The 12,707-nt window shown below is 40.5% G+C and overlaps 1 protein-coding gene across 1 annotated transcript; it reads left to right on the top strand.

Moving 5' to 3' along the window:
* The first annotated feature begins 4,158 nt into the window (after positions 1-4,158).
* LOC108232146 (acidic mammalian chitinase) lies at positions 4,159-9,288 on the top strand. Its single transcript, XM_017409752.2, has 12 exons — positions 4,159-4,226; positions 4,367-4,424; positions 4,525-4,554; positions 4,664-4,868; positions 5,334-5,390; positions 5,512-5,674; positions 5,887-6,011; positions 6,775-6,898; positions 6,998-7,180; positions 7,346-7,462; positions 8,446-8,578; positions 8,658-9,288. Exons 2-12 carry the CDS (start codon positions 4,400-4,402, stop codon positions 8,885-8,887), a joined length of 1,392 nt encoding a protein of 463 aa, XP_017265241.1. The 5' UTR covers positions 4,159-4,226; positions 4,367-4,399; the 3' UTR covers positions 8,888-9,288.
* Positions 9,289-12,707: the final 3,419 nt, after the last annotated feature.

Genomic DNA, 12,707 nt, shown 5'->3' with positions numbered 1-12,707 from the left:
GCAAGACAATTTGACAAAGTGATACCAGCTTCTCAGATTGTTGTATTTGCTGCCTTTTCAATGTAGTCTAGTGCATAGAAAATTTTCAATTCTAACATTTAATGTAAGGCATTATTTAAAAAATTGCACCCTACTAGCCACAGAAAAACCATGTGTCATTTTATTTCACAAAAACAAATCCAAAATGTAATAATTATGCGAGAAAAATCAAAGTACTCCCTTGATTTTATAGCTTGATAAACTTTAAACCTTTGGCGGCAATAAAAAGCGACTGATTTCAGTAAGACCCAATCAGTTTCTCACGTCATTGTGGGGAACTTCTTGCCCACTTTTTACAATGTTGCTTCATTTTATTGAGGTTTCTTTTTGCACAACTATAGGTTGTGCCACAGCATTCTGATCTGGATAAGATCTGAACTTTGACTAAACTATTTCAAAACCGTCATTTTTTTTAAATTATTTTTTTAGCCGTTGTGCTGCAGATTTGCAAGTGTGCTTGAGATAATTGAGTCTTTAAAGCAGTTTTATCCAAGCTTCATCTTTTAGATGGCCTCACCTTTATGATGATGACAAATACTTTATGGATCCTTTGCAGGAAATTACAGAATTTACGATTATCAGAAATTTCATCGCGTTCCTCTCTGAACACAATAACATGTTCTTACCAAACATGTCATTGTGCATTATGGCCAAACGTATCCACTTTGGCCTTTTGTAGTAGCTAGGATGAGGATCTATCCATCCACCCATCCATTTTCTTTACCCACTTCTCCTTCCTTCACAGGGAGATGGTGCCTTTCTCCAGCAGTCTCTGTGCGAGAGGTGGGGGACACCCTGGACAGGTCGCAAGTCCATCACAGGGACACATAGAGACAAACGAGACAAACGAGACAAACAACCCTTCACGCTCTCACTCACAGGGACCAATTACCAATTAACATAACAAGCATGTTTTTGGTCTGTAGGAGGAAACCAGAGTACCTGGAGTAAACCCACATGAGCGCAGGGAGAGCATGTCAACTCCACCCAGAAAGGTCCCAGGTCAGGAAACGATCCTACGACCTTCTTGCTGGGAGGCGACAGCTTTAACCACTGCACTGCGGATCAACACCGCCAAATTTGAGGCCATGGTCCTCAGTCGTAAAAGGGTAGACTGTTCTCTCCGGGTTTGGAATGAGGTGCTGCCTCAAGTGGAGAGTTTAAGTATCTCAGGGTTTTGTCCACAAGTGAGGGAAGAATGGACTGTGAGATCAACAGGCAGATTAGTACAGCTTCTGCAGTAGTGTGTACTCTGTATGGGTCCGTTGTGGTGAAGAGGGAGCTGAGCTGCAAGGCAAAGCTCTCTCTTTACCGGTTGGTCTACTTTCTGACCCTTACCTATGGTTATGAACTTAGCCCAGCTAAAATGAGTTTCAGCAGGGCCTTTCTTTAGAAACAGTGTGAGAAATTCAGTTATCTGAGAGGGACTCAGAGTAGAGCCGCTGCTGCTCCACATCGAGAGGAGCCAGTTGAGGTGGCTCGGGCATTTGTTAAGGATGCTCCCTGGACGCCTCCCTAGGGAGGTGTCCTCGGTATGTCCAACTGGGAGGAGACCCCGGGGAAGACCCAGGACACGCTGGACAGACTCTGTCTCTTAGCTGGCCTGGGAAAGCCTTGGAATCCTCCCAGAAAAGCTGGGAGAGGTGGCTGTGGAAAGAGACGTCTGGGCCTCCCTGCTCAAGCTGCTGACCCCGCGACCTGATTCCAGAACAAGTCTTGTGTTTTGTTCAAATGCTACTGATAGCACAACCAAAGTTGTACTTTTTTTTTGGGGGGGGGTCTCTTGGATAAGACTTTTCTTGCTTTTTGTCAAGACTGCCTGCTATGGCTGAAAAGCATAAAGGGAATGTCGGTCTAAAAAAACAAACAAACAAGCAAACAAAAACAAGAAAATTTTGGAGTTTTGGTTGAAACGAGTAGATTTAAATGCAAATACAGACTGTGTGTCTGCAGACATAAATCCAGCAGGCAACAAAAATAACTTTTTTCAACAAGTGCTCAGTTGAGAAGAACCAATTCTACATTATTGGGAGGATCCCAGTCAACAAACAATCCAATTTTCAGCTGGCTAAAGTTACAGACTGTTGAACTACACTGGCTTTTCATCTTCTCTCAGTCTGCTGCTCACTCAGTAAATGAGGACAACACCCTTGATTTCTGATTCCTGATTTTTACAGTGTTTGATCAAAAGTCTAAAATATCCAATATGGTGGAATTCCTCATTAGGCTCTAATGTGAGCTGAAGCAACTTTTGATTAGTTTGGTAACTTCTCCTACAATTAAATCATTGTAGAAATAAAAACTAGTTCGTAAACTGGTAGGAAAGGGAGGGTTTAATCATATGGTCAGTGAGTTTAGGCCAGAGTTATGGCAAAGCTGCCTAACAAACAAGTGAACTTAGAATTTTAGCCTCTGATTCGGATGCAAAACAAATTAGGGCTAAGCGGCGCCTGCTGCCGCTTGAGGGAAAAGTGCAAGTTCTTGATTATAGAAACTTTACGTACGACTGAAAAACTGTCGCTGAAAATTAGGCAAAACCGCAAACGGTCTGTGGAGAAGCACTGCCAGCTCTCACACATCTGGTGCGACAGTCACACTTTCAATCTATTTTCTGCCCGAACAAATCTCACACCAAATAAAGGATGCGACTGCTGTCAAAGCATCCATCTGTCCACATTTTGTACACCTGCTTATTCCTGTCCATGGCTGTAGGATCGGGTGTCTACCTCAGCAAGGATTCAGAGTCACTTTGGCAGCAGTTGTGTGTATTCCTTGCACACCCAGAAGGCACTAGGGGAGCAGGTCAACGTTATCATTCAGCTTGACATAGATTTATTGTGGTTGGTGGAAATTTTGATCTTATTGCAATACTGTACTTAAGCGCTGTTTTGCAATCACCAACTAGAAAGAACAAGATATGCAGGATATGTACTCAAAGGAGGGGCAGGTAAGAAAGTCAACCCACCATCTGTTTAATAGACTGATAAGATAGTTAAATAACAAAGAAATTAAACTGTAAAATAAATGTTTAGAAAAAAAAATATTGCCCTCAGGAACTGCTGGACAGGTTTAAATGGAGCTCCCATAAAGTAATTATTGTATGTACATACAGTTGAATAATATTTGGAGTCAATTTCACAGATATTGACTTAAAATTTGATGTGGACAGAGCTGAAGATCCTCCCCTAAACATACCATGAGTGCTCAAGATTGCACAAGGTCAACATATGTTTAAAATATTGACATGAACTGGTGGAGTCAACCCTGTCTGTCTGTTACCAAAGTATCTCATGAACGGCTGGACAGATTTTAATGAAACTCTCAGAAAGTAATCATCAGAACACAAAACACAAAAATTGTTATAACCCAGTTAATCATACAGATAATAACCCTAAATTTGATGTGGTAGTAGCCGAGAGTCGTTCCCAACATACACTTCAAGCACATCACACATAACACTGATTTCAAGATCTGACCCCAAAGTCTATAAGTTCTTTATTGTCAACGAAAGTTTACCTTAATTTAACTCTGCCATGGAAGTTAATAGGCGATATGCAGTCCTTCAAAAATTGCTAGACCAGGATTAAGATACGGTCAGTTTTTGCTAAAGCCGATCAAAGTCTGGCCTGAGGATGCAATCCCAGCATTCAAACACTGTTTTGTAATCGCTGACTGGAAAGGACAGTATACACTTAAAAGAAAGGGAATTAAACCACCGCATCATGTGATTAATAGATTGATCTGTGAAACAAGTTACCAAGAAATTAATCAGAAAAAAAAATCTATATTTATAAAAACAAGTTGCTATTTAAACCTATAGACAAAAAATTAAAGGTGTCAACTAAAGGTTTGTTAAGAATATGTTGTTAATTGTGCACAATGACATCACCACGGAAAGCCACTGCATCATCACTGTTTTATCAACTCCTCTTATCTACAGAAGCAGGACACGGTTCTGGATCTCAGTGAGTGAACAAAGGCAGGCCAAACACCCTTGTCCTTTGATTTCCTTATCAGGTTTATAAAAGCATAAAATGTGCGTGTAAGGGTAATAAGACTGCGACAATTAATCTTCCCGGAAACCTCCATTAAAGTTCACTGCAGTACAGCCTTTGCACCTGTCTTCATTCCCTATAAAAGACTCCTCGTTGGAGCAGCCAAACACACAGCGTATCGCTCAAGAAGAGGTACAGTAGTCATCAGGAGTTTATTGCAGAGATACATGATACATTATGTACAGTATTACTACCTTGTGAAGAATAACCTGTTCATTTTGCTTTACCAAAGCCTGTAATTATTCTTGATTCATCCACTGTTTCTCTTTCAGATTGCTTTGAGGAAAGGTTACAAGTAAGACAACATGGCTCGACTGACAATCTTGGCTGGTAGGTTAATGGTTCTAGATGCTGATCAGTTCACCGACTTGTTGTAACTTATTACTGAATATTTATCAAATTGGGGGGGGGTTTTGTATTTTTTTTCCAGGATTGTCTCTTCTGATGTGTCTTCAGATTGGTATGGCTTAGTCATTTTTTTCCCTTGTTTCTAGTATTTGCATTTGAATCACAATCGCTTAGCAGAGTATAGAAATACTACTAATAATACTTTCTTTCGTTTTTCAAAGCTTCTTCGACCAAACTGGTGTGCTACTTTACCAACTGGTCCCAGTACAGACCAGGTGTTGGGAAATATCTCCCCGACAGCGTGGACCCCTTCCTCTGTACGCACCTGATTTATGCCTTCTCAGCAATTAGCGAGACTAATGAGCTGAAAACGCACGAGTGGAATGATGTGGTTTTTTATAGAGCCTTCAATGGACTGAAGAACAGGTGAGCAGTTTCTGGTTGAATATTGAACATTACAAATCCAAGAAACAATGTAGAAATGGTCCTGTGATGTAATGTTAGGTTGTTATTCTACTTATTCTACATTTCAAGCATTGAAAAATGAGTGAACACTTAAAATCCTCACAAATAGCTTACGGGTTTGTTTGTTTTTTTAAACCCAGATGTCTTGGGAAGCATTCAAAATACTTATATGCTTACAATATTTTCTGACTTATTTGTGGAACAAAAAACAGAACTTTGCTGGGGGATTTCAAATGTTATTTTCTCACGTGATGATAGAAGCAAAACCACATAAAGCAGATTTAGAACTAAGGTCACCTTAAATAGTATTTGGGAGCCAGAAGTTTTTCTCATAAAATTAAGGTAGTAGTGTCTTGACTTGCATGTCAACAAAAGGTTTAACTATTTACTCAGATCTCAATCATAACTTCTACATGTTCATCACAGAAACCCTCAGCTGAAGACTCTGCTGTCTGTTGGCGGGTTTTACGCTGGAACATCACCGTGAGTCAACAGAACTACAACAATACGCTGACACGTGTTTGTCATAACCACATTGTTTCATTATGCCGAAGAACCTCAAGAAACACTTTCTGCAGCCACTGTTCCGTTTAAACGTCTACAGATTTCACACCATGGCTGCGACTCCTGCCAGCCGTCAGGTGTTCATCCAGTCTGCCATCAGGTTCTTGAGACAGCATGGTTTCGATGGGCTGGACCTGGACTGGGAGTACCCTGGACACAATGGAGAAACAGAGGACAAGAGAAAGTTCACGCTGCTCTGCAAGGTCCGTTTATAAACATACATCCTCCCTCAATATGCATCTGAACCAAAGACCTACAAGATGTTTCTTTTTTTTTGTTCTTATCAAGTATTTCAGCACTTTTTTGTCCTGCGTGTTTCATTCAGATGTTTGACTGAGTTCGTGTCTGAGCGTTGCCTGTTCTTTCGGGTTGAACTAAATAAGCAAGGTACTGACAATGTCTGCTTTACATTTAGGAATTACTTGAAGCTTTTAAAAATGAGGTGGTCGGGACCCGAAGGCCGCGGCTGCTGCTCTCAGCTGCAGTGGCAGCTGGGCAGGAAATCATTAACAGGGGCTATGAGATTGCCGAGGTATCTAGGTAAGTTGATGTTACCTAAAGTTGTTGAAGTCCTGATGTCTTTCTTGTTGTCATATGAGAACACAGAGTTTTATAAACCCCGACAGAGTGGCGATAAATTCAATGAAGCTGTGTATGTTTAAAGGACAAGTTACAGTGAAATAGACGAAATAGACAATGGAGTTAGTCGTGTGGGCATACAGTTGGTCCTGTGTCAGTAGGGTGGGGGGCCCTCCCTCTGAACTGGATACAAGCAGCAATCTAATGCAGTTTGGAAGCAATCGTATGGTTATTCTATCCTCTCCTGTGGCAACCTAGCTTAAAGATCCCCCACACAGTGATTCCAGGAGTAACACCGATGTGTCTCTCCACATCATTGGCAGGATTGATCCTCTCCCCTCTAGTTTCCATCAGGCTTCTGTGACATCTGCACCACATGCCAGGCAATCGGACATTACAACCGAACTCACAGACAGGCAGCAGATGTTAGGTCACTGCGATGACAAATATGCACAATAAAACTAGAAGTCTTCCTGATAAGTTAGAATACTGAAGCTTGTCCACAACAGCTTCACAGTACATGCATGGACCGTAAATGATGAGGAAACTTCAATTCGTGACCATTATTATAGAATAATATGTGTACAGCATTTCATATGAAGATGTTTCATAGGCTGTTGAAGTTAGAAGGAATGGATCACATAAATAATCACAAAAATAAAGATTTTAATTTGCAAGAGATAATTATTTATTTATTTATTTATTTTTTTGCACCATTTAACAGGTATCTAGATTTTATAAATGTCATGACCTATCGCTTTCACGGATCCTCCGATTCAATCCTTGGCCACAACAGCCCTCTGTTCACCAGTTCTGCCCTTCCGGACCGATTCAAAGACTACAATGTTGTGAGTGAAACCTCCCTGGCTAATTCACTTATGTAATACAAATAACTAGGGGTTTTTTTGTTGTTGTTGTTCTTAATGTTTAAACTCTCTGTGTTCCAGGACTTTGCCATGAGATACTGGAGAGATAACGGGGCTCCTGCTGAAAAACTGCTGGTTGGTTTCCCTGCATTTGCGCGCACATATATCAAATCCTCAGAAGCTCACGGAGTTGGAGCGCCATCCAGGGGAGCGGGCTCTGCTGGGCTCTACACCCGAGAGATGGGAATTTTGTCTTACTATGAGGTCAGAAAACTCAAAAGTTTTAATGTTATTTCTTATGCTACCAAGACAAACAAACAAAATAAATAAATACACATTCTGTGAGGCAGACACAAGTAACAATTAGAAATAGCCAGACTGCAAAGCATGATGGGAATGTTTAATTCCAATCTCCTCTCATGAATTCAGGTTTGCACTTTCCTCCAAGGAGCCATAACCCACTGGGTTGACCAACAAAGAGTTCCCTATGCAGTCAAAGGCAATGAATGGGTGGGCTTCGACAACAGGCAGAGCTTCCGAATCAAGGTAATATCATATTAATTGTCCATTGAATCAGAACAAACACTTGGTGCAGCTGATAATGATGAGGCTTCTTGAATATATGTCGTTTTTTAATAATAAAGACTGAGCAGAAGATGGCACTCTTGTTACAAAGTTTATTTTTCTACAGCACAAGTATTGCCTCAGGCCAGGCGACTTTTTTGTCAGTATATGGGATCTTGACTTTTTTTTTCTCTCTTTTGGTGTTAATTTTATTATGAACAGATTCCTATGCTGTGTTTCTAAACCTGTTTTTGAAACTCGTGTTTTATATATGATTGACATCATAAGAACAGAATAGTTTTAACTATTGAAGCAAAACTGATGCCAAAAGCAAAAATGTCAAAAATGTATTTTTCAGCTTGGGCTTAGAAAACAACTACAATTTCTAAGATGACTCTGAGGGGCCAGGGGCGAACACAATGAGACCTAATAACTAAAAGATGGTTCCATTTTTCCTATTTTTTATTTCATTTTTTAAGAAAGCACTACCAAACAAAAATGTAGCCTTCAGGAATCTAAAATGGTTTAAATAAAACTATCCAAGAAGTGAGAATTATTTCTGTGGTTGAGCTTCTTAAAAGCAGTCTTCATGTGTTTAGTTTGACTCGTGAATACTTAAGGTGTTGTTTTGTTGGTTAGCACTGGGATCTCACAGCAAAAAGGTTGTGTTTGAAGTTAAGTAGTGATTCTAAATTGACTGTAGGACTGTGTGAGTGTGTCATTGTTAGTTGTGTTGACTGACTGACAGGCTGAACTGCTGATAATTAATAGTAAACTGATAACATTTCAGGCCCTACAACACTAAATATGAGCAAACGAGCTTACAAAATGAATGGAAATTATAAAATTGTGTCAGAGTATATAAAATAAGCCCAACTTTTAATTGATCAACAGCTCAGAAAACTTCACTACGTTTCAAAAATAATAAAATCCGCATTCTAAAATGTAACATTATTGTTTTGTAGGCACAGTATGTGAAGAATAACCATTTTGGAGGAGCATTCGTCTGGTCTCTGGATCTGGATGATTTTGGTGGACATTTCTGTAATCAAGGAAACTATCCCCTCATTCGTTCTCTGCGCTCCTTCCTTGATTCAGGTAAACAATGCTCAACAATGTCACCATCCCAATCTTGCTGTAGTCTTATTAACTGAATTGTTCTGAATAAATTTGCCAGGTGTTCCAACACCACCACCGGTCATCCCCACAGGCGGCCCCAACACAAATAGCACCACCACAAGGGCTCCTTCTGGGAGCGGTTTCTGTGTTGGAAAGGTTGACGGCCTCTACAAGAATGAAAACGACAGGAACACCTTCTATCAGTGCGTCGCCGGACTTACCTACGTGCAGAGATGTCAGCCTAATCTGGTCTACAATGAATACTGCCAGTGCTGCGTCTATGAATAAAATGCCTCTCTCAGTCAAACAGGAATGTGTTGTGCTCTTACAAAATGCAGAATGCAGTCCACAAAGTTCTCTAAGTTCTGGGGTAAAAGAATAAATGTTTCTCCGCTTAATGCAACACCCTGCAATCGACTGGTGTGTTACATCTAATATTTTGTGTTATAAGGAATATTTAAAAGCTGGGCTGAAGAGGTTATTTAAAATTACAGTATGTCCTTGTTTTAAGAGTCTGTTAACAAATTTTACAAAACCAAAAGTGTGCTTTTTCACCTTAGCTAAGACTCAAGGTCCTTCAGCTGTCCTGTCTGTAAAATGTTGAAAAAATGTGAGAAGTGCTATATTCCACCATGCTGTGATTTTAATGCTTCATGAAATAAAAAAAACAATCTCTGGGCAATTTTTTACATTTTATGAAATGCAGTTTATTGATTTGTGGTCTTTTTAATATACATTAGCATTATAAATGTTTGAAGACAAAGTCCAACTCAATATACAGATGTGGATAATACGACTAGCTCCCAAAAGGCTTGTACATGAACCTCTAACCCAACCAGAATCTTTTTTTTTTTTAATTTACCGTCTGTTATAAATCACTTTTGTTAATTATTATTTCCTTCACTATTTGGTTAGTGGTCCAGAGAGTGGTGCAGCTGGTTAAGGTCCTGGGTTCAAAGCTCACCTGTAGCTGTTCGGTGTGGCGCTCCCAGTTTGCATGTTCTCCCCAATCATGCGTGAATCATTTCTGGTTTCTCTGGTTTCCGCCCACAGCCCAAAAATCATGCACTTCAGATTAACTGGTAATTCTAAAATGGCCCTGGGTGTGCACAGTCACAGTGTGCATGCATGATTGTTCATCTCTATTTGATTCTGGGATGAACCGGTCATATGTCCAGAGTTTTCCCTACAAGCCAGTTAGAGATGGGCACCGTTTCCCCAAACGGATGATAGTTTAGTATTTGGCTTTATATTAAGTTATCAGATTGTAATGACCTGCGGTGCCTTAAGATTGTCCAGATGAGGTCAACAACAATTGCAAGGATCATACGTTAGACCTGTTTAAATATCAGCCGATCATAATGTTGGAAAATAGACACACTAGAAGATCCCACCTTGTTTTATGACTATGTTCACCTGCCTGTGTCCTTATCACTGGAGGTAAACACCAGAGGGAGCATCTGTGAACTCTGATGTGCATCAGTAATGCACTCATCCAGACTGGAGGATTCCAGTCACCTAAACAGGTTGTAAACCTGAGTCGCTGTCAGGTCTCAAAGAAGAAACTCTAATCACAAAGCATTTTGTTACCTCGTCTATCTCTAGTTCATAAGTAATACTTAGCAGAAAAATATGAAAGTAATATGAGTCACAGCCAGGTATTGCAAAACCAACTGATGTAATGCGTACAGGACTACAAAGTTTCTTTTTATTCTTTTTTACTTACTTCCTCTTGTGGGTTACTTAGGGAGAAACCCCAAATCCTACAATAAGTTTACTCACATTCCAACCTGACTCCAAACCCTGAATCACATCTTGTTTGTATCTTGTCTGAATTTACAGTATGACTCTTTAAATTGCTGAGCAAACCCGCTGAAGTTACAAGTGATTTGGAATAGGCTGATTCAGCTTTATAATTTAAAAAAAAATTTTTTTTTTCTTAGTAACAAATACCTTAGCTTTGATTCTCACTACTTTAGTCTTGTATGTGCAAAGAATGTAAGAGTGTGATTGCTACAACTCACCTTTCACAACAGGTGGGAAACAGGATCTGCCACAAGAACTCACAGTGGCTGTGCACACCCAAAAGGCCCGAGGCAAACTGAATAATCTTATTAATGCGGTTAAAGCTGTTCCACCTGACACTTGTAGTGTGGTTTCTGCAGATTTTTCCACCCAAATAGGAATATTCACCTTCCAACCAGAGGAGCTAGCACAAATGAGCTGATGTAAACTGAGAAAAAAAGAAAAAGTAGCCCCTCATCTACAGCTCTTCACAACCTCTTCTCCATATAAAGGCAAGTATACAATACAGGCACATACTTCAACTGGCTGAATCTTATGATCCAACATTTTGCTTGTTCTAATGTGCAGTCTGTCATCTGTATAGACTTCAATAAAACAAATTTGTCAGGATTCCAGCCTTCTTCACTTTCAGGATGAGATTGAGAGGGTGGTCTTTCCATCACTCAGCACCCCTCTCGCCAGTTAACCTGACAACTCCTGGGTCTTCTTAAGGCCGAGTGGAGCCACAACTCATCATTGGATCTTTAAACAATTAATATCTCACCCATTGTAGATGTCTCTTTGAACAGCTGCAGTTTGGAGGAACAGGGTTTAATTCTAACCAAACTGACGATCTAATGATCCAAGTGGGGCCGTGACCAACATGTATTGCTGCCTCAAAACAACTCCAATCTCAAAGATTTTACAGTGGTTCAGGTGAACCCTACCTTCCAAATTTTTACGTAATCGCCAGTTTTGCATTACATGGATATTTACATTACATTTGCAAGCACAAGTAGAGGCAGCAGCAGCTTCAGCCTTCTTGCTGCAGCCTTGGTGGCACTTCATGCAGGATTGTATTTCTGACAGGTCTTGACCCCGCTCAGTCTACTGTCAAATATATTTAAATTAAACTATTTCTGCAAACAACTTCAAATGTATGAATGCAAACTTCCATTCATTTTTATTTGTAATAAACTCCTAATCGGTTTTCCAAACATTTTTGACCAGCTGTCTGCTTCTTTGTTTTTGTTTTGTTTTTTGCTGTGAGGCACTGGAGAGACAATGGAACACCAGTGGAAAAGCTAAATATGGAACTTGCGACATATGGACGGACATTTAAACTCTCTACTCAAATTAGTGAGGAGAGAGTTTTGAAGCACCAGTCAGCGGTTCTGCTGCTGGTGGTACTTTCACACAGGATGCTGGTTTCTGGTCCCATTATAAGGTAAATAGCCAATCTCAGATTTAATGAGCTGCAACTTTGTTATGTGAATGCTGACTCAGCATTCACACTATTGTTTTCCTGGTTTGTTTTGTTTTTGTTTATGTTTTTTTTATATTTCTGCATGGTTTTTTGCAATTTAACTATGAGGAAATCTGGAATTGCAGATAAGTACATTAGACATGTATGAGGACAGCAGGACAGTGGTGAGGTGTGCTGGAGGAGGGACAGATAGCTTCAGTGTGGAGGTGGGAGTGCATCAAGGATTGGCTCTGAGCCCCTTCTTGTTCTCTCTGGTTATGGACAGACTAACAGATGAGGTCAGGCAGGAATCCCTGTGGACTAAGATGTTTGCAGATGACATCATGATCTGTGGTGAGAACAGCGAACAGGTGGAAGAGAACCTGGACCTGCACTTGAAAGATGAGGGATGAAAGTCAGCCGTATAAAGACAGAGTACCTGTGTGAGAATGAGAGGGAGGCAGGTGGAACACTGAGGTTACAAGGAGGTCACAGGTCAGAAAGGGGAAGGACTTCAAGGACTTAGGGTCCACTGTCCAGGGAAACGGGGAGTGTGGTAAAGAGGTGAAGAAGAGAGTCCAGGCAAATTTGTGACAAAAGGGTGGCAGCAAAGGTCAAAGGAAAGGTTTACAGACAGTGGTGAGAGCAGCTGTGTTGTATGGTTTGGAGACAGTGGGATGGACAAAAAGACAGGAGACAGAACTGGAAGTGGCAGAGCAGAAGATGTTGAGGTTCTCCTTGGGAGGGACAAGGATGGACAGGATTAGGAATGAGGTCATCAGAGGTACAGCACAGGTTGAAGGACTGGGAGATAAAGTTAGAGAGGCCAGACTGAGATGGTTTGGACATGTGCAGAGG

Source organism: Kryptolebias marmoratus, linkage group LG8 (genome assembly GCF_001649575.2).
Source record: "Kryptolebias marmoratus isolate JLee-2015 linkage group LG8, ASM164957v2, whole genome shotgun sequence".
Taxonomy (NCBI): Eukaryota; Metazoa; Chordata; class Actinopteri; order Cyprinodontiformes; family Rivulidae; genus Kryptolebias; species Kryptolebias marmoratus.
Note: the sequence above shows the minus strand (reverse complement) of the source record. Positions and strands in the feature narration are given on the sequence as shown.